At 50.0% G+C, this 22,030-nt stretch overlaps 1 protein-coding gene across 1 annotated transcript in view; it reads left to right on the top strand.

Moving 5' to 3' along the window:
* Positions 1-22,030, top strand: part of XPNPEP2 (X-prolyl aminopeptidase 2) — a 26,521-nt gene extending 4,491 nt beyond the window's left edge. Inside the window, exons 4-21 of the mRNA XM_082717750.1 lie at positions 758-821; positions 1,757-1,861; positions 2,111-2,197; positions 3,113-3,259; positions 6,354-6,455; positions 7,101-7,182; positions 7,475-7,670; positions 8,414-8,503; positions 9,655-9,764; positions 10,522-10,599; positions 11,118-11,189; positions 13,192-13,252; positions 14,585-14,654; positions 15,098-15,202; positions 15,644-15,703; positions 16,178-16,254; positions 20,006-20,095; positions 20,660-22,030. Of these exons, the coding sequence (XP_082573876.1) occupies positions 758-821; positions 1,757-1,861; positions 2,111-2,197; positions 3,113-3,259; positions 6,354-6,455; positions 7,101-7,182; positions 7,475-7,670; positions 8,414-8,503; positions 9,655-9,764; positions 10,522-10,599; positions 11,118-11,189; positions 13,192-13,252; positions 14,585-14,654; positions 15,098-15,202; positions 15,644-15,703; positions 16,178-16,254; positions 20,006-20,095; positions 20,660-20,854 (1,791 nt within the window). The 3' untranslated portion in view covers positions 20,855-22,030. The remainder of the gene's footprint in view (positions 1-757; positions 822-1,756; positions 1,862-2,110; positions 2,198-3,112; positions 3,260-6,353; positions 6,456-7,100; positions 7,183-7,474; positions 7,671-8,413; positions 8,504-9,654; positions 9,765-10,521; positions 10,600-11,117; positions 11,190-13,191; positions 13,253-14,584; positions 14,655-15,097; positions 15,203-15,643; positions 15,704-16,177; positions 16,255-20,005; positions 20,096-20,659) is intronic.

The raw sequence follows: 22,030 nt of genomic DNA, 5'->3' as shown, positions 1-22,030 counted from the left end.
GATGGAGCACTGGAATGATCCAGAGGCCTGGGCTACACAAGTTTCAGGTGTAGGTTGGGGGAGGGGAGCAGACAGGAAACAAGATTCTCTGAGTAAGAACTGCTTTTCCCAAAGCCACAACCCTATGCAGCCAACCCATCTTTTCCCCCACCACTGGTCCCACCTCCATCCCATTCACCTTCCCAGCACTAGCTGTTGGGAAAAGAAGCCACTTTCAGTATCAATGAGATTGCTTGAATTTGTTTTTTTTTTTTACTTTGGGTAAGTGTCTCAACTTCTCTGAGCCTCAGTCTCCTCTTCTGCAAAATGGAAATATTGAGATCTGTCTTGAAGGATGATGACGATCAAAATACAATAATGTGTGAAGCCCTCTGCAGAAGTTCTTGATGATGTAACTCAGTGTACTGTACTAGACTGGGGAGGGGCAGGACAGCTGGAGGGAAGAACCCAGAAGGACCAAAAGACATGATCCCAGACTGCACAGAATTTGCATTCTGGCCAGGGAGATGAGATTTCTTAGGCTGTTCGGCCCAGTGCTGGACTATGGGATTTAGACTCCGAGAAACACAGCTGTCCGAAGGAAGAGGAGATCCTGAGATCTGGAGGAGTGGCAGAGGACTTCCTGGAAGAGGTGCCCAGTGTGCCTGGGCTTCTGACCAGACAGAAAGAACTGGGAAGCGGTTGGGGGGTCTCCCATGGGGGGGGTAGGGGTCTAACTCCATGAAAAAGGCTAATGATGATGTTATTGATTTCCTAGAGTGAGTACATCGGCAATCGTGATAAGAGGCGTGCATGGATTACAGGCTTTACAGGGTCGGCAGGTGAGAGCCATTCAGCCCTTATTGCTTCTGTTGGTAGACCCACACGTGGTCCCAGAGGCTCTGATGTGGCCAGTTCTCAGAAGCCAGGACCCCAGGACCTAGTGTCAGAGGCTCCGCCTCCCCTCCACCACTCTGAAAAGGGTCGCCAGGGCACACATCATAGCTCACCAGCTACACATCTGCTTGAGGCAGGTGACTGTCCTGGCTTTGCTCCTGTGCTTGCTGCCCTGCTACAGCCAGGCCGAGCTTAGTACACCCTGGGCTCCCTTTCAAGAACAGCTGCTATGTCCACATCCAGCCACTAGGGGCCCACTGATTCCCTTCACACGTGTCTCACTCGGGGACAGTTTTACCTGGCCGGTTGTTTCTCTGGACAACACCTCCTGTAGCCAAATGAGACGCAAACACAGAGGCCCTTTATGGGGTCCCAGTTTCTGAAGGGACCTCCTACCCTGATCTTGGCCCCTCGAATGACATCCAAGCTTCCCTTGCTGATCCTTAAACATTCTTCCCCTGGGCTTCACACTCCCTTGTCAAGATCTCTGGGTTTGGCTCCTCTGCCTGTCTTCAGCTAAGCCCCTGGCTTAGTGTCCTTATCAGTCACTGGGTCTTGAGACTAGCTACCATACCGTCTTTCCGGAGAGCATCTACATGTAGCATTGAGTCTGTGGGACTGTGAGAAGCAGAACCCACTCATCCCTCCTTAGGCGAGGCCCTCAACACCAAGCAGGTATGCCCAGGCTGGCTTCCCTAATGCTTTCCTCAGTGTCTCCTGCCTCATTTCCTTGCAACGGAGGAGAGAAGTTCTTTCCAGAGGCCCCTGTGACATTCTCAGAGCCAGCACCATCCTGCCCAGCACCATACTGCCCAGGCATTACCCAAGGCCACCGTCCCCACCTTCATCCTCACCTCCAAGGTTCTCTGTTCTGCCCCAGGAACGGCAGTGGTGACCATGGGGAAAGCAGGTCTCTGGACCGACAGTCGCTACTGGACCCAGGCTGAGCGGCAGATGGACTGCAACTGGGAGCTACATAAAGAAGGTAAAAGGGGTCGCATGTCCCCCAAACTCTGAAACCTGGACGAGGTTCAAGAAGGCACAGGTAAGAAAATGCAAGCAAAGCCATGATGGGCCTCTATGGGAGACTCTGGAAATCTGAAGCCGTCCCTAAGCTTTGAAGCTAACATCGAGGAGGACAGATATGGCAGGCCGGTCACAGACAGAAGTCTGACAGGAAGGCCTGGGTCCGGCCCTGGAGGTGACACTACATTCTTTCCTGTCTTCCTCTCAGTTGACATAACTTCCATCGCCACCTGGCTCCTCACTGAGGTTCCTGCCGGAGGCAGTGTGGGCTTCGACCCCTTTCTCTTCTCCATCGGTATGTTCGTCCCTCACTCCTGCATTTGTCCCCACCAAAAAGGGTGACTCAGCCGTTCTGGGATGTAAAGAAGCATTCCTTGGTAGAAGGAGGGACAGGATGACTCCAAAGATAGTGTCTGAAGTTGTAGTTGCAGAATATTTTGCAACAAAGATTTATTCATGGATTGCGAAATGAAAGTATATTTAAAAGAATGAATGCAGATTTTTTTTTTCAAAGTCACGAGTACAGAGACCCAACCTAGAAGACTTGAGGAGTCATCAAGGTCTAGCAGACAGTAGGCCAGGATGTTCTTGAACCCAGAGCCATCCTCTATGCTCTGGAGCTCTACCAGTTATGGCACTAAAATCATTTGGTAGCCCTCTTCTGGAAAGCAGCTTGGAAGGTCAAAGGAGTTCAGTGGGTTTCTGAGCAAAGGCACATACTCCCCTCCTCCCAGAAATACAGCTCCCTCAGCTCTGGGACCCCAGCCAGCTGGCCAGACTGCCCCCCCAAGGGCAAAGTCTTCATGTATGTGTATCTAAAGGCTCCCCCTTCAGAGCTGGCTTCATTGTCAGCCTTTCCGATGGTGATGGTGTGAACATCACCATTCCTTTGGGCAGGGGCACTGATGTGCTATTAAAATGGATAGTACCGAGAAGGCCCCACTGCCACTGGCGCTTAGAAAGATAAACCTAGCCAGTAGGCTGTGGGCAGCGTTGGAGTGGGCCCCAGGCAATGGGGCTTTGAAAGCAGAAAGAGGGGGCTGGGAGGACATACCCCAGGAGGACCAGACTGATTGGACCTGCTCTGGGCCTCTGAGGCAGCAGGAGTGGAGTGGGAGGCAGAGCAGACAAGGACTAATTTTGCCTGAGTCACGGTTTTTCCTGAGGTGTAAACAGGAAAGGGACGAGTGACGGATTTCTGTCTCTGCAGGTTCCTGGGAGAGTTACGACCTGGCCCTCAAAAACTCTAACATAAAACTGGCGTCCACCACAGCCAACCTTGTGGACCTGGCATGGGGATCAGAGAAGCCTCTGTTTCCAAGCCAGCCCATTTATGCCCTGCAGGACGCATTCACAGGTGATTCTCTAAGCATGTTCTTCCCAGCTTGAAGCAACATGGTCCCTACTGCTGCTCCTTTGGCCGAAAATGTTGTCCTGGGAATTACCAAAGCAAAGGTTCTCAAACTTTCTTGTGCACCCGAGTTGCCTGGGATGCTTATTGAAAAAGCAGACGTCTGGGCCCTCTCATCTCAAAGATCTCCGTCTGAATCAAAAGGTCCTCACACCATATATAGAAAATGCTGGAATAAATAGTGTTAAGATTTGAAGCAAGAAGGAACAGGAAAGGAGGAAACAAGGGAGTCAGAGCAAGATATATATATATATATATATATATATATATATATATATATATAATTTAAAAAAAGAACCCTACCCCTTTGAAGAGAGAAAAAAACATGATATGAGCTGCTTGTCCAGTCGTGGAGATTGGCTTGTATTGATTCATTCAAACCCTGCCTTCCAGCCCTCCTGGAGTAAGATGACTAGGGGTTGGCTGACAAAGGAAGTATATAACTAAGCTCAGGGACAATCCACGGCACAAATTACGGTTCAGGTTTTGGCCAGAGCAAAAGGAAAGTGAAGTGATCCCCCCAAATTCTAACATAGCTAATCTTCACTTTGACCTCATTGATACCATCTAAATATGTCCTAAAAGAACGGCATGCTCGATGATTCTGGTAAGTAGTTAACTAAAATCCTGACCAGGACCAGGCTACAGATGATGAATCACTGTCTTGGCCACCACCACCCCCTACCTCCCCAGGAATTCCAAAAGAGCACATGGATGTGGATTCCTAGGAATGTTGGGCAATCCGAGAGGTCCCTATCTTCATGCAGGTCCGTGTACATTCCTTGTTTGAAAAGGAGTCAAGAAAGCAGGAGGGAAGGGGCACCTGGGTGGCTCAGTGGGTTAAGCCGCTGCCTTTGACTCAGGTCATGATCTTAGGGTCCTGGGATCGAGTCCCGCATCAGGCTCTCTGCTCAGTGGGGAGCCTGCTTCCTCCTCTCTCTCTCTGCCTCTCTTCCTACCTGTGATCTCTCTGTCAAATAAATAATTTAAAAAAAAGAAAGCAGGAGGGAAATTTCAAAATAGCAAGGATGATGACACAAGCTAAAATGGTGTCCCATTTTCTTTATCTGTTCTGATAGAATTTGCAGAATCATTCTGTATCTCGAAAAAGTTTTTAAAGAAATTTGCTAGCCAAGACTGTGTAATCGTTAAGTAAAACTCATCCCTTTCAGATAAAGAAGGGTGAAGTTATGTCAGGAAAGGGAGGGGATAAAAGGGGAAAGCCTTCCAAGGATGGAGGGAGAATTCATACGGGATTTGTCACTGCCCACAAGTGACGGTAATCCTGAGTCTTCACAGACTGCTAGTCTTCAAGGAAAAGCCATCCAGAGCCAGAACTGGGCCCAGAAGCCCAAGCACAGAGTTCTTGCATCTATAAACTTACAGAGGCAAGCAAGACTTTCTCTCTAGCAACTGATAGGCTTTAAAGGGGGCAAAGGGAAAAGAGAAGACTGTGAAAAGTTAATTCTTCAAAGATACCTATATGCATCAGACAATTTAAATTTGCCTTCATTTGTTGTCACACATTCATGAAACTTGATAACATAATTCTAAACAAAGAAGCCAGAGAAGGCCTCATAGTGTATGATTCCATTTGTATGAAATATCCAGTACAAGTAAATCCATAGACATGGAAGGCTGATGAATGGTTTCCAGGGGCTGAGTGAGAAGGGGAACGGGGAGTGACTGCTTATGGCTGCAGGGTTTCCTTTTGGGATGATAAAAATGCTCTGGAATTAGATAGGGGTGGTGGTTGCACAATCATGTGAATGTTCTTTTTTTTAAGATTTTATTTATTTATTTGACAGAGAGGGACACAGGAGAGAGGGAACACAGGGAGAAAGCAGGCTTCTTGCTGAGCAAGGAGCCAGATGTGGCTCCATCCTGGGACCCTGGGATCATGACCTAAGGCAAAGGCAGATACTTAACAATCGAGCCACCCAGGTGCCCCAATTATGTGAATGTTCTTAAAGCCACTGAATTGTGCTCTTTAAAATGGTTAAAATGATAAATTTTACTGTATGTATATTTTACCCAACAAAATAAGATAATCCTTAAAAAGTATCACCCAAAACACTGGCTTTTGTTGAATAGTTTTTACTCATTTGCATAAAGTTTTTTTTTTAATGGCATTAAGTTACTTATGCCTAATCTCTGAGCCCAACTGGGACCTTAATGTTTCCGACCTTCTGCCAGCAAATTATGAGCCCTGCCTAGGGGCAGACTCTTCATCTACATTGCAGAGAGTAGGAATAAAAGATGAGAACTAGAACCAGGGTACAAGCATCCTAGAAAGGACAGCTCTGGGACACAGAGTTTAAGGATAAGTCTGGGGACAGACAATGTTAGCAAGACAGTCCAGTGTCCATATAGAGTAAGAGGGTGGGTCATGTAGTCAAACAGACCTACCTGGAAATCTCAACTCTATCCCCTTGCTAGCTATGAAACCCTAGACAAGTCACTCTTCCTCCTTGAAGTCTCTATAAAATCTGTAAAATGGGTCAAAGAGGGATTAAAACAATTTTCAGGGACTCATGGCTAATTGGGCACCAGGTCATTTCGGAAAAGAGGCTTGAACATGACCTAGTCTGATCCCTTCACCCTTCAACTAAGGCTGCTCTCTTGATCTCTTTCTGCATGCTTATCTATTGATCAGTAAGTTACATCAGGCTTACCATACACCAAGACACCACTCTGTGTGCATTACAAATATTAATTCATCTGAGCCCCATAACCCTATTGACTAGATACTATCATGATAATTCATTCTCATTTTACAGGTATGCAGGATAAGACCCAGAGGGGTTAAGGAATTTGTCCAAGGTCACATGACTAGTAATGGCAGGGCCAGAATTTGAATGCAGACAGTTGGTCCAGGGTCCATGTCCTTAACAACTATACTAGTGAGAGTTTGTTTGGAGAAAGGTTTTATTGCTTTGAAAGCCGTGGAAAATGATTGCCCTAAGGGAGCCCTCTCAGAAACAGTGTGCCAAAGGGAAAGTATGTTGCTTATGCTTTCTCTGGGCACCCTTGCTTCTAGGGAGCACCTGGCAGGAGAAGGTAGCTGACATCCGCAGCCAGATGCGGAAGCATCGCAAAGGCCCAACTGCAGTCCTTCTGTCGGCACTTGATGAGACGGCCTGTGAGTATGGACTTGTGGACACGGGGCGAGCACCTGGGCCCCCCCAACCCCCATGCCTCCTGGGTCCTGCAGCACTGGATTCCTCCCCCAATCACCTTATAACCATGGGTTCCCTGAAGTCCATGGCCATGGCCTTTGGGAACTGAGAAAGCTAGGGGGCAGAAGATCATGGCGGCTGAATAAGAAAACCAGGAGGTCCAGAGCAAGCTGGAGCCAGCCTATGGGCCATCAGAGGAATGGGCTGACCACAGCGGCAAAGGCTGTCTCAGGAAGGGAAAGGGCCCAGCTATCACCTGCCATCGGCCGGCCACCAGCCTGGGGCATTCACGCTCCCCGCTTTAGCACCACGTGCTGCCTGATTCTGTCCCAGCACTGGGCTTCAGATTGGCTGGGAACACCCCAAAACTACGCCGACTGCTGGCTGGGCATCTTCGTTTTACTGGGAGGAAGGGGACATAGCTCTCATCAGTGCCTGAAAGACCCGCCCCCCCCCAAGAAAACCCCTGAAAAACATTCAGAGGCAGATGTGCAGGCATATGGCTAGGACTCTTTGGTTGGGCAGAGCAAACGGTGGGGCAAAGGTGAGATATGGACTTGCCTCAGGCCGATCAGCATCAAAAAGTCCCCATCAATTCTCTTCCCCAGGGCTCTTCAACCTTCGAGGCAGTGACATCCCTTATAACCCCTTCTTCTACTCCTACACACTGCTCACAGACTCCTGTATCAGGTACGGCTTACTCTCTGGGACTTCCCCCAACTTCTGCGCCGCGCCCACCCCACCACTTACCCTGCCCTAATATGCAGCCTTCCCGGGATCCTGCTGCCTGCTCCCAAGAGGGCCCACTAGGAAGCCTCCAGTCAGCTTTTCCTGACCCCCAACCTCTGTTCCCACCTACTGCAAATCTGGTCTGCTTGGCTCCTTGGTGGGACTCCTCTGACCTCTAGGATTGAAGAGATCCTTGTCTTTGTGTTGTCCTGAGAGACCCTCAGGACCCTCCTGACCTTCCCTTCTGACCCAGGTTATTTGTAAACAAGGATTGCCTTGACTCTGAGACCCAGAAGTACCTGAACTCCAGCTGCCCAGGCTCCATGTGTGTGCAGCTCGAGGATTACAGCCAGGTCCGTGGCATCGTCCAGACCTACGCCTCCGGAGACGTGAAGATCTGGATCGGAACCAGCTACACGACATACGGGCTCTACGAAGTGATACCTGTGGTAGGTTTGCCAGACCCCCGCCTGGGCCAGGCATCACCCCCAGCTCAGCCCTGATAAATCTCGACCTAAAGTGGGGCCACAGCCCCTCAGCCCTTCAGACAGTTGGTCAGTTCCCTTCTAGGTCTCCTTGTGAAGAGATGGAAAAAGAGGAAGCGGGTGTCCATCTGCAGAGAGCCCGGAGGTTGTCAAGCAGACTAGAGGGAGCACAGCCTGGTAGGGCAGAGGCTCTGAGGTAGCCAAACCTGAGTCTGAGTCCTGGTTCTACCTTGAACTGACCGTGTAATGACCTTGGACAAGTGACTTAGCCAGTCTGGACCTCTGTTTCCTCACCTGCAAAATGGCAGTAAGAGTCCAGACCTCAGAGGAGTTGCTCTGAAGAGATTAGAGGCGATAGTACATGTGAGGCCCCGTGCCTGGCACACAGCAAGCACTCCATAAATGCTATCTGTGATGATATGATAGTGCGGGGAAACCCACGTTGTTAGACAGCCCACGGAGCAGCAGGGGCTGAGCTCTGATCCATCCCAGAGAATCCCAGATTCGGGGGCAGGGAGGGAGGTAAGATTCAGCCAGACACGGAAGACAGGGGGAGACGTAGGCAGCCAGAAAACCCTGGACGGAAAGGCCATTGTCACTATAGGGAATGGCAAGTCTCGGTTTAGCTGGGACTTCCTGCCAATCCTTTCCAAATCCCACTTTGCCCTGGAGATGCTCCCTGACCTCTTCCTCTCTGTCCATGACAGGAAAAACTTATAGAAGACACCTACTCCCCAGTGATGGTGACCAAGGCAGTGAAAAACAGCAAGGAGCAGGCCCTTCTCAGGGCCAGCCACGTAAGTCACGAGAAGGCAGCCTAGCCTGTTGGGAACTCCTGGTCTGATGAGTTAGAAAGGAGAGCCTGCCAAGGAACCTGAAGAACTTCAGTGGAAACAGTGAAGTGAACCCCAGACTCCTGGGCACCCACTTGAGCTTTGTCCTCTTATCCCCAGCCTGGTACCATGGTCTAGAGCCTGAGCCCCAGAGCTAGAGTGTCTGAATTCAAATCTCAGCTCCTCTACCCGCCTCCAAGCTGGGTGACTTTGGGCAAGTTGCTTCATCTCTCTGGGCCTCCGTTACTTTAGATACGTGAAATGCATATCGTAACAGGAATCTACAGCATAGGGTTGTGGTGAGGATTAAATAGATAAATAAACATGTGTTATATAATATATGATAGCTATAAAATTACAAGTAATATTTAATTAATATTTAATTGTAATATATAATCACATATACACGTGTTTTATACAATTACATAGAAATAGATACATATAAATAGAAATATGCACTTAGATAAATATATAATGAGTTTATAAATATATAATTACATATATAAACAGAATTACATAATTATATAAATACAATTATATTGAATTTATATATATATATATATATTGCTTTGATCACTGCCTGGCACATTCCACGTGTTTGCTGTCCTGATTTCCCCACCCTTGCAAGAGGATGGCTTGCTTTTTTGGATATTCCTGTCCAGACGAGAAGAAATCGCCTCATTTTACCAAACTTTTTCTTATAGAAAAGTCTAAACATATACAAAAGTAGAAGAACTAGCCTAACGATTACCCCGCACCCTCCCGCAGCTTCAGCACTAGGCAGCTTGTGGCCCTTTGGTCTGAAAGGCCACGGTCCTTGCCTGTATGCCCATCCTCTGCCCAGGGATGGTTTTAAAGCAAATCCCAGCTATCATCCGGTTTCTCCTGTGAAAACTTTAGTATCTCTAAAAGATAGCACTTCAGTCAGTATCTCTGAAAGATAAGAACTCTTTTCAAAACATAATCACACTATGATCATATATAAACTTGGACAAGAATCCCTTAATATCATCAAACAGTCAGGGAAGCCCTCGAGTGTGGGGAGCTCAGCTCCGGGGGCAGCTGTCTGATCTCCCTGGTCCCAGCCGGCCCCCTGCTCTGCTCGCCCGCTCCAGGTGCGGGACGCCGTGGCTGTGATCCGCTACTTGGTGTGGCTGGAGAAGAACGTGCCCAAAGGCACGGTGGATGAGTTCTCAGGGGCCCAGTGGCTAGACCAGTTCCGCAGGTGAAGAACCGCAGCCCGCCTTTGGAACGGGCTATCTTTAAGTCTGGGGGTGGGGGCAGGGAGGGAGACTTGGCCTCTTTACTTCAGCAGGAAGGAAGGCCCTCCTCCTACTGGGGGGCCTCTGTGGAACAAGGAGTAACAGGTCCGTGGGTAGTAGGAGACTGGGCAGGGCGTCTTCCATGACAGTCCCAGGCCCCCTGCTGAAAGCAGGCCAACTTGAAGGGCCACAACCCATCAGTGCCCCCTAGTGTCTGCTTCAGGCACAGACCCTCTCTCCCCTGCAGGGAGGGCGGTGGGGAGGCTGGGTCAGGCCAGGTGGGGCTCCTGGAACAGCTTGAAAATACCAAGTTGGGAGTGACCTTCCCTGAGAGTACGTCTGACTCACGCCGTAAGCAGGCTTGAGGTGCAGGCTGCTGCCCTGGTCCTGGGGAAGCTTTCAGACACAAGGAGCTAGGATTCTTTACTCTTGCTTTACCACAAACTTGCTGTGGGACCATGGGCCTTGGTTTTCCCATCTGTAAAATGGAGGTGGAGGGGAGTAATTAGTGTCTACAGTCCCTCCTTCTCTGACCTGGAAGGCTCTGTAGCTGACAGACTGGAGCCTGGGAAGATGGCGCCCGGAGGTGGGGCTGGGAGGGCCCAATGGAGTCTGGCTGAGGTAGAGGCAGCCGTGACCTTCATTTGCCCTGGTTAGATATCCTGGGCCCTGCCTAGCTTCTGAGTCGCCTGTTGACCATTTCTGCCATGTGATTTCCAGAGAGGAAGCGTTCTCCTCTGGACCCAGTTTCGAAACCATCTCTGCCAGTGGCCTGAATGCTGCCTTAGCCCACTACAGGTACTTCAGGAGAAGAAATTTTCTAGGGCCCCAGGGTGTGGAGACCCTGATGTATGTGGTGGGGGTAGGGGGTAGGGGGCGTTGGTGGTGGCTCTGGGACCCAAGTCCACATTAAGGTTTGAGGACTTTAGTACTGTGGAGGCTACGGGTGGGCAGTGGACCTCAGTCAGGGGTCGGGAGTCTTCTTGAAATGAAAAGGCCCAAGCAGTTTTCTGTCAGGAAAGGCTGAGACTTTGTGAGCACACAGGGCTGAGGGATCTGGAAGGGAGGGAGGTCTGCTTTTGGATGCTTTTTCTTGGCTTCCTGTGAGTTATTTATATTAGCTAATTCTTGAAGCTCACGATTGAATATACAGGGAGAAAAGCCTATTTACTCAGCCTGGGCCGATGAAGGTGGGCCCAGAGGTGAGCTAACCAGATGTTTGGCTCCGTAGAAAACAAACACCTACAGGCCTGCCTGATGGAATTTGGGGGCCCAAGCTTAGGCCGTGCCCTTCTCAGTGGCTCTCCCCTTCCTAGTCCAACCAAGGAGCAGCACCGGAAGCTGTCTTCAGATGAGATGTACTTGCTGGATTCTGGGGGGCAATACTGGTAAGTATCCCTCACCCTGCCCTGGCCGACTACCTCAGCTCAGACATCCAGGGCTTCCCAAGAGCAGACCACAGCTCTCCCCTTCCTGGGTGTGAATCCTCTGTCTGAGCCTGAGCATCCTGCCCATTTGCACACCTGGGGACCCCTGCTCGGTGGAAAACACACAAAAACCTCAAGAGTGGGGCTGCCTGTGCAGCACCTCCGTGAGAATCAGGAATCATCTCTCCTTGCTCAAGTAAAACGTTCCTGAAGCTCACATATCATGACACAGTCTGAGCAGCCCTGCCTGGCCGCACAGACACCGTGCCCATGTTCTCATCTACTTGTGTGTACCCAAGACATGGTCCCCACGCCACCAGCAGCACAAGTTCCCCCCACACTGCAGACGAGGTACCCATGTCAGGTTGGAGTAGGGGGCAACATCAGGCCTCCGAGAGCAGCAGGCAGGTAAGAAAAGCAGTCTCGGGGGATGCCTGGAGCCCAGTTGGAACTGGGCACACCTGTCAGCACGGGTATGTGTCTGTGAGTAGATATGCGTGAGTGTGTGCGTGGCCATGTTGCATTCTGTAGGAGGGCCCTGTCCCCTGCTCCAAGACTCCACGATCCGTGTGTCTGTCTACCTGTGTGCTCTCATTGGCATTCCTATATAACCATGAAGTGCCTGGTACCCCTTTAGCCGTGCTACCCTTGTACAGTGCACAGCCTGAACACCTAGACAGGACAGATGTGCAGAATAGGCTGACCCAATTTTTCCAAATGTGTGACCCATCATTCACACAGAAGTTGAGATGAGTCAGTAGTTTTTTCCTCCCTTCTCATCTAGGAAGCAAGTGGATTGTGGAAAGCTTGGGTGGGGCTGGTTGGGGGGAGCAAGGGGTGTGCTGAACTGATGGAGGAGCAAGGAGTTTCAAACCGTTTCCCATTCTCTGTCCCGTGGAAATGATGAACGTGCTAATGACAATGGCTCTTCGCTTGTTCCAAGCACAGCTCTGGGAGCTAACACGAGAGCTTAGCCTAGCAGACTTTGCTCGTCCCCACTTTGGCATTGTGTGTACTGTGTACTTGAGACAGCCAGTGTGTAAAGAGGAAGTGGATTTGTAGGGCGTTGCTGGACTGGGGCACGCTCTGAGCAGGGTGAGGCCAGGGAAATGGTCACCTCACTTCCTCTTCTCTCCTTCTTGAAGAAGTCAGCCACGCCCTGTGACCTGCTCCCAGGGAGGAATCCTCAGGGCCCTGGGACCATTTCTCCCCTCCCCCTCCCTTGTGGTGGCCACAGGGGCCATCTGGGGGCACAGCTGCCGCTGGTGGTTGGGAGTCAGACATTTTGGCTCCTGGCTTCAGTTCCCTGGAACTCTGAGCAAGTCCTTGGGTCAGATCCATGTTTACAAGGAGAGGACTGTGCAGAGTCAGCATTTGCTCCAGGCCTGGCTTCACTGAGGCTCAGAAAGGGAGATAGCTCATGGCCTCACTTGGGGAGTGAGGGTAATGGGAAATGAGGATAGCGTGGCCTCTTCTGCTACCTCTCCAAGGGAGCTGCAAAAGTGTTCTAGAAATGGGAAATAGCTCTGTGAATGTGTAAGAGTGCGACGATCTCGCTGAACCTCAGTTTCTCCACTGGTAAAAATGGGATATCTCCCTCCCTCCGGCCTCCCTGAGAGCCTGGAAGAAACTCTGCTTTGAAAGCCAAGCTGACCCAAGAAATTCATGTTTATAAAACAGCCAAAATAGGCGATATGGGGGTGAGGGTATGTATGTGGGGCATCAGGATTGTCACACAACCTAGCGATTTTGAACTCAACAGCTTGGCAGAATCCCTTTATGCACAGATGCTGAAAATGGGAAAAAATAGCATCTGTGTTCTTCCTTTACCCCTAAGCCACCTCAGCCCCACCCCATTCCTGCTGCTCGAACCCGAGTGGAAAGCACACGGGAAGCACACAGCCACGATCCCTACTCCCAGGTACTCAGCAGAACTGTGTATGTTGATTTTCCTTGTCCACAGGGATGGAACCACAGACATCACCAGAACAATCCACTGGGGTACCCCCTCTGCTTTCCAAAAGGTAAGCATTGGACCCAGAATTCCCCTACCCACCTTTACCCAAGAGACATCCAAGCAATCACTCCAGCAAGAGCCCTTCATTTTACAGAGGCTAAAACTGAGGCCCAGAGAAGTTAAGCAGTTTGCCCAGGGTCACACAGCAAGGTAGAACTAGAAAACTGAATGCTGCTGGCTATTTCCCCAAAGATATTTCAGCTTCCAACAGGACCTCAGCTGAAGCTCTTCATCATCCCTTTTCAGGAAATCAGTGAACAAATGTTTACTTGGTGCTGTCTGTGTGCCTAAACCTGTGTGCAGCAGGAAGGAAGGAAAAAAGCATTCTAGGCAGAGAGAAATAGCACAGGCAGTCTCAGAGGTGAGGTAGAAAGGAGCTGGAGGTTGCCAGAAAGGAGCGAGGGCTGGTCCACCTGGAGCAGAAGCGAGGACTTCCCCTGCATGCACTGAGTGCCTCTGAATGGGTGGGAAACAGCGGGGTTGGGGGTGGGGGTTGCATTGATGCATTCGGCAAGCAGACCATGACTCAGGCATGGTGCTCGAAAGAGAGAAAAAATCAAAAGCTGGCCAGGCCTCTAGGAGCTCACAGTTTCATGGGTTGAGTCCACAGGCTGTCCTGCACAAGATGACAAGCCTGTGTGTGTGTGTGTGTGTGTGTGTGTGTGTGTGTGTATGATGAAAGGAACCTACCACATTGTCACAAGGAATAAAGAGGTTTCTGTCAGCCTGTCTCCCTCCCTTTATCCACAAGGTGACCAGCCCACCCAAGCAAAGCTGACCTCCCAGATTATGGGGCCCCAACCCGAACCCAAGGCCTTAAGAAAACTGAAGGATGAGCATAACATGACTTCTATTTGAACATTTACTGTTTGAAGCACCTTATGTGTGGGAGTCTACCTACTCCTCCCAACAGCCTTCTGAGCTAGTGCTCTGACCATTCCAATACAAAGGATGAAACTGAGGCACCGAGTGGCTAAAGTTGCTTGCCCAAGTCTCAGAGTTTGTGAGTGGCCAGCTTGGGATTCTAGCTCAGGGAACTTGCCTCCCGACTCCCGACTCCCTACTGTCAGGCCTCAGCCCGCCACCATGTATATAAATGTCCTTTGTGGGCCAGCCAAAGAGAACCACATGGACCAAGCTCCAGGTTTCAACAGGTCCCCTCAGCTGCCCCTGACCATTTTCCAGAACCTGAGTGACCACATGTGAGCACACACCTTCCCCCCAACTAAGCTCCCCTGCAGGCCTGGACCCATACACCTGTGTGGGCCCAGGCTGAGCACCTGAAAACTACCAAGACCCTCCTCTTACTCAGCATGTTACCTCTTCCTCTCCCCATCAGGAGGCATATACCCGTGTGTTGATTGGAAATATCGATCTGTCCAGACTCGTCTTTCCTGCTAGTACATCAGGTGGGTTTTGGAAAGCAGGCTGGGCCTAGAGACTCAGGCCCTGATTTCACTGGACCCAGATGGCCACCCTGGGAAGCTAGTGGGGCACGGATTATATCCTCATCCCATCCATTGTATAGATTGTATAGATCCCACCCAGAGAGTGAAAGCAACTTGTCCAAGGTCACACAGAAGGTTACTGGGGGAGGAAGCCTTGAACCCAGGCCTCCTGCCTCCTAATTCAATACTATATGTCCATGGGGAGGGTGAGGTCTCTGTGGGTTATAGCAGTCATAGGTACGATGTGAAATGTGCTGGGGAAAGTGCGTGCTAGCTAAGCTTCCTCTCAAGAGCAACTCTCCATGGGTACCATCTTGGGAGTTGGCCCCGGGACAAGAAAGCAGCATGGGGTGAAGCAGAGCGTCCGGGGTCCAGCCGATTGATTGGGGCCATCTCTCTTCCAGGGCGAGTGATGGAGGTCTTTGCCCGAAGAGCCTTGTGGGATGTTGGGCTCAATTATGGTCACGGGACAGGCCATGGCATTGGCAACTTCCTGTGCGTGCACGAGTGTAAGTGTCTCTTTTACACTTCCCTGGGGTCCCCCGTCTTATGAAGGAGTTAGAGCATTTCACAGGTATGGAAACGACTAAGACCCACAGGGATGCAGTGACCCACCTAGGGTTACCCAGCTGCTGGGAGGTGATGCTCCACAAGGTAAGTGAGAAATGGTAGGAACTGGCCCTTCCTGCTGCCTGCTTGGCATTGGGGAAGGGTTCAGAGAGAAGAGTGGCAGGTCAAGGCCTAGCAGCTGGCTGGCATCAATGTCAGAGTAATGAAAAGCAGAGCCAGTCTGGTCTCCATACCAGCCCTAGGTAGACAGTGATGTGGTGGACAAGTGCTGCTAGAGAGCCCCCAGCAGTCCCCAGTTATCTGCTCCTCCCTAGAGCCTGCTAGTTTCCAAGCTGGTGAGTATGGGAGAGTTGACATCATGCCTACATCTCCTTTTCCAGGGCCAGTGGGATTCCAGTCTGGCAACCTCCCTATGGCCAAGGGCATGTTCACGTCCATCGGTATGGCTCTTGGGCTCTTCCACCCCCCTCCCTACCCTAAGACCAGCGTATGACTGCAGTTGAGGGAGCTCCAGCCTTCAGAGAGCATGCCAGGCACAGGCCCTCTGGGCTCCAGCACTCCCAGCCCCAAGTGCATTGTCCCATCCTAATCCTAAATCCCTTCAGCTCAAACCTTCCTTTTGCGCTTGGAAGTTGGTTCCTGGTTGTACATCCAAACTCTGGAGTCTCCAGTCAAATGCTGGGGTAACAGGACAGTAGCACGCCAGGAGATAGGAGTGCCTCCAGGATCCAAGTGAGCTCTTATGTCTTCCCTGCTAGGCCATAAGGCCTGGCCTCCCCTATGGTCAGTGGTGGGTCTGCCTGAGCCTGGAGCAGCCAGGCAGCTGGGCCTCCAGCCACTCCTCGATTGGTACAGGAAACACGGACTTGGGTCCTTCTCCTGCTTAATACCACCAGCATCTCTGTGTTTCCTAGAGCCTGGTTACTATCAGGATGGAGAATTTGGCATACGTCTTGAAGATGTGGCCCTCGTGGTAGAAGCAAAGACCAAGGTAAAGTGCTGCTGGGACGGGTTAGAGCTGCAGACAGCATGGCAGGGACTTTGGGCTCCATGGCATATAAGGAAGGACATTTAATAGGTGGACATGAATTGATTTAGAGTTTTCCTGTGCTCCAGAAACATTCCATAATAGCTCAGAATTTCTCAGGCCTGTTTGCACATTAGAATATCAGCATCATCAGAAGAGACTTTTGGTTTTAATGCTGATGCCCAGGGGCACCTGGGTGGCTCAGTGGGTTAAGCCTCTGCCTTTGGCTCGGGTCATGATCCCAGGGTCCTGGGATCGAGTCCCACATCAGGCTCTCTGCTTGGCGGGGAGCCGGCTTCTCCCTCTCTGCCTGCCTCTCTGCCTACTTGTGATCTCTGTCTGTCAAATAAATAAATAAAATATTTAAAACAAACTAACAAAAAGATCACCTGTAGTTTTAAAAAATGCTGATGCCCAGGTCCCACTCTAGACCAAATGAATCAGTATCCCTGTCCTAAATTATTGGTCTTCGATGCCTATAATAATCACCAGGGGAGCTTGTTAGATACGAAGATTCCCTATAATAGCAACCGACAGGATAAAATACCGACATATAAACATAAAAAGACTTATACAGAGAAAATCTCTACTGAGGGCCATAAAAAAGATTTAAGTAAATGGTGCTCTCTGGAAAGAAGCCTCAATATTATGGAGATGTCATTTTCCCCAAAATCAATTTATAAATTCAAGACCACCTCAATTTCAGTGTTAGCGGGATGCTTTTGTAACTTCACAAAATGATAGTACTGTTTGTTTGTAGAATTAACATGCATGGGGGCACCTGGGTGGCTCAGTGTGTTAAAGCCTCTGCCTTAGGCTCAGGTCATGATCCCAGGGTCTTGGGATCGAGCCCTGCATCGGGCTCTCTGCTCAGTGGGGAGCCTGCTTCCTCCTCTCTCTCTCTCTCTCTCTCTCTCTCTGCCTGCCTCTCTGCCTACTTGTGATCTGCCAAGTAAATAAATAAAAATCTTTTAAAAAATAAAAAAATTAACATGCAAAAATAACTAGGTAGCCAGGAAATTTCTGGAAAAGAAGAGCAATAAGGTAAACCGGCCTTTCAGATATTAACACATACAATGAAGCTACTGTAATGAAAACAGTATGGCACCACAGATGGGAGAGACAGATGTCACAGTGGAACAAAACAACTAATCCAGAAATATACCCTCTAATTTCCTTTTTTTCTTGGAGTTTGGGGTGGAACAGAAGGCGAGAGAGAGAATCTTAAGCAGGCACCACACTGGGGGTAGACCCTGACATGGGGCTCAATCTCACAACCCTGAGATCACGACCTGAGCCCAAATCAAGACTCGGATGCTTTACTAGCTGAGCCACCCAGGTGCCCTTCTAAGTTCTGTAAACAAAATGGGAATTTAATTTATAATAAAACTGGGGTTTCAAAACAGTAAAGACAAGAGAGATTTAATAAATGGGCAGGGGGAAATGGCTAGTCATTTGGGGGGCTATTTAAGTGAAGAACCTTACTGTTACCCCAAAATAAAATTCTGAATGGATCAAGATTTAAAGGTTAAACCATAAAAGATCTGGAAGAAATCTATATAAATTCATTTATAATCGGAGGGTGGAAATGGGCCTTTCTATGCAAGATATCCAAAAGCCGTGAAGAAAAAGATAGATAAATTAAATGTAAAACTGTCTATATGGAGGGGCGCCTGGGTGGCTCAGTCGGCTGGGTGTCTGCCTTCAGCTCAGGTCATGATCCCGGGGTCCCGGGATTGAGCCCCACAGCAGGCTCCCTGCTCAGTGGGGGGTCTGCCTCTTCCTCTGCCCCTCCCCTCTGCTCATGCTTTCTTTCCCTCTCTCTCTCTCTCTCTCTCTCACTCAAATAAGTAAAATCTTTAAAAAGAAAAACCCTGTATATACGGAAACAATATCATAAACATAGTGAAAATATGTATGACAAATAGAGTAGGTGCCACAGGGAAAGCATGCGTTTCCTTCTTGTGCCATGAGCTTTTTACAAATCATTAAGACAAAAATCAGGAAAAGAGGCAAGGGACATGAAGAGGCAACTCTCTATGATAAACACAAATGATCCATAAGCAGGCAAAGATGCTCGACTTTACTCTTAAAGGAACACAAATCAAAATAACAATAGATTACCATGTTTCATCTATCTGATTGGCAAACAATGAGTGATTTCAATGATATCCAGATTGACTCACAGTGACTCTATGAGGAAATGGGCCCTCTCACACACTGCTGGAGGAAGCACAAATTGATACAATCTTTCTAGAGGACAGTTTGACAATATCAATTAAAATATCTATTTAAAATGCCTTGGGGCGCCTGGGTGGCTCAGTGAGTTAAGCATCTGCCTTCTGATCAGGTCATGATCCCGGCGTCTTGGGGATGAAGCCACAAGCCCCACATCTGGGTTCCCTGCTCAGTGGGAAGTCTGCCTCTCCTTCTCTCTCTGCCCCTCCCCCTGCTCCTTCTCTCTCTCTCTCTCACTCACACACACACACACACACACACTCTCAAATAAATAAATAAAAGCTTTTTAAAAATAAAATAAAGTAACATAAAATAAAATGCCTATACCTTTTGTCTCGGCAATCCCTCTCCCAGATATGTGTCTTCTGGATCTAGTCCCACAAGGTCACCAAGATGTTTTGTACATTGATGTGGGTTGTAGCATCGATAGTCATAGTAAAAAAAGAAGTGGAAACAGCCTAAGTATCCGCCACTGGTTAAGTATATCGTCATGCATACTGTGGACCCTTACACAGCCCTTAGAAAAGAGGGAGGTAGATATCCTCGTGTTAATATGCAGCGCTTGCATACATTTACCATCAACAGGGTGTTGAGAAGGTGCAGAAAAGCATGTGGTAGGATCCATTTTGTGTGGATTAAAATAATTAATTAATGGATTAATTACTGTATATGTCTTAAATGTTTTCAGGAAGGGAACTGGGCAGGGAGGAGACTTTCCATTTTTATTGTGTATCTTATGGTAGTTTGAATTTTCTAAGCACATCCATGCAAGGGATCTCTGGGAAATGGGAATTATGGACTATTTTGTCTTTTTTATGCCTATTTCTATAGGTAGGTCAATCAAGAGATGCAAAGAGATTTAGATAGAGATAGAAATATATAAAGATATATATTAGATAGATAGATAGATATAAAAACCTAATAACGTACCTTAAAATTATTTAAATGTGAGTTCCCAGCCCTGTGCAAGAAGTTCTCACTCCAGTGGTCTGGGGGGTGGACCTGGGAATCTACATATTAAACAAGGCCCCTGCGGTGTCATAGAGCACACACTTTGAGAAATAGAGATCTCAGGCACCTGGGTGGCTCAGTGAGTTAAAACCTCTGCCTTCAGCTCGGGTCATGGTCTCAGGGTCCCGGGATCAGGCCCCACATCAGGCTCTCTGCTCAACAGGGAGCCTGCTTCTCCCTCTCTCTGCCTGCCTCTCTGCCTACTTGTGATCTCTGTCAAATAAATAAATAAAATCTTTTTTAAAAAAGAGAGAAATACAGATCTGATAAGCACCAAAGATGAGGTGCTGAGTGCAGACTGGGTGTGGGGGCTGGACATGGGGGCTGTAGGAGGTCCAGCCTACCTTGGGTCTCGGGCTTGACGAGGGCCCATTCCCTGCACCCATGGCTTCTGTGTGGGGCCCCTCAGCCAAGTCCCTCCTACTCACTCATTCTCCTGCTTTCCTCCCTTCCTCTGACATTCCAGTACCCAGGGTCCTACCTGACCTTTGAAGTGGTGTCCTTGGTACCCTATGACCGGAACCTCATTGACGTCAGCCTGTTGTCTCCCGAACACGTAAGTGACCCTCAGCACTGTCCATCTTTCAGCGCATGAACCATGACTGCCTTCTTCCTAACCCTGGGCCTCTCTCACCTCTGCTTTCCCTACTCCAAGACCCTCTGCCACTTCCCCTCCCCTGGGACAGTCCACACTGTTGGCTTGGAGGCACACACTGGGGGCTCCCCAGAGAATCCAAAGCTTCTAGAACTCTCTGGTCAGCCCAACCTGCCCAACCCTAGGTAGTGAACTCCTGGGGAGTCTGAGACTGAATCTCTGGACTCTGCCACCTGAAATCCTAATATAAGCCTCAGTCTCTTCTTCTATAAAATGGGGATAATAATGTTTGCCCAACGTTCATTCCACTCCCATCCCCCACCCTCCCCAAGAAAGTCACCGTGACACTAAATGGCCACTGTAGCAAACTGCCTCTGAAAAGCCCCCAGAGAATGTCTGTGGCCTGATGGTGGCTGGGCGCCAGGGTGGGCAGCCGGAATACCGTCGAGTGGACTGGCTGGCACAAAGACCTCCTCTCGTGGCAGCTTGGCCTGCGGAGGCCCTCAGCCCTCCTTCCCTTTGCAGCTCCAGTACCTGAACCGCTACTACCAGACCATCCGCGAGAAGGTGGGCCCAGTGCTGCAGCAGCGCTTGCTGCTGGAGGAGTTGGAGTGGCTGCAGCGGCACACAGAGCCCCTGTCCGCCAGGGCCCCGTGTACTGCCTCCTTGGCCTCTCTGCTGGCAGTCTCCTCTCTTTCCATCCTCAGCTGGAGCGTCTAAACGCGCAGACTCCCTGGCCAACGCTCTAGCTCATCGCCCCTCACCCTGCACCACCCGCGCTCCCAGAGCCCCCGCCAGCCCATTGCCCGGAAACCACTGCCCTCAGCTTTCTTCTCCAGGACTAAACCCCAGCGACCCAGGGCTTCTTGGCCCTGGCATGTCCCCGGTGGGCCTGTCCACCTCACCCTAGGCTCCCAACCCCTAGCCCTGGGATAGGAGAGTCCGTTGGCACCTTTCCTCTTGTGAGCCCAGTAGGCCTAACCTATAACCGCCACCCCCGCAAAGACCAGTGTAAGGCAGTACCCTATCTCCAGGGTCTCCATGCCACCCCCCCAGAGCCCCACCCTATAGCCCCCTGCTGGATATACTCGGAGCTCTTCCCACCCCCACTGGCTCCTGACTTGGTCTTTCCACACCCTTGAAGCTGCTTCTGACCATCCCCCAACCCGCCCCTGGCCCTACAGCGCCCTTCCGGCCTAGGGTCCCTGCTGAACCTGTGAAGGTTGAGGAAGGGAAGGAGGCTGAGTCTTCTGCAACCAGGGAGGCCAGCCAGAAAGGGGCACATCCGTACACCAGCCTGCCCCCCACGTGAGATTGTCACTTCTAAACCCTGGGTGGATTCCATGCCAAGGCACAAGACAGGGAGTTCAGCCATAGGAACTGGGCCGTGGGGTAGGAGGGAATGTGGGACGCATTTTGGAGTATGACCCTACCCAAAGTTGGGAACAGCCTCAGCAGCAGTGCCCAATCAGTCTCCCAGACTCCCCAGCACGTGTGTGGCCATTTTAACCTTCCAAAATGCAGCTACGATGACAATGCCAACAAATCCTCCAGCATCCTCAGATGGTCTTTAACTTGTGTGGGCTGGCTCAACTTGTGGGACTCTGCTTTTCCCATTTTACAGATAGGAAAACTGACTTCCGGACACGGGGGACCTCTCCAAGGATACAGTGTTTGGTTGGGACATGGTGGAGTCAGAATGGGCCCGCAGTCCAGCTATTTTGCCCTTTGGCACCATGTAAAATCCCTTAGCATACCTCCCAGCCCCTTCCAAGTTCACTGAGCCTGCTGCTGGGGGCAGGGCGGAGGGGAGGGAAGGAGTTTTCTTTGGTCAGCCCTGCCGTTAGCCACCTGGGCTCACATCCTGCTAGATACTTAAAACAGCATGGCAACGAA

The sequence above is a fragment of the Mustela nivalis genome (genome assembly GCF_964662115.1).
Source record: "Mustela nivalis genome assembly, chromosome: X".
In the NCBI taxonomy this organism is placed as follows: domain Eukaryota; kingdom Metazoa; phylum Chordata; class Mammalia; order Carnivora; family Mustelidae; genus Mustela; species Mustela nivalis.
Note: the sequence above shows the minus strand (reverse complement) of the source record. Positions and strands in the feature narration are given on the sequence as shown.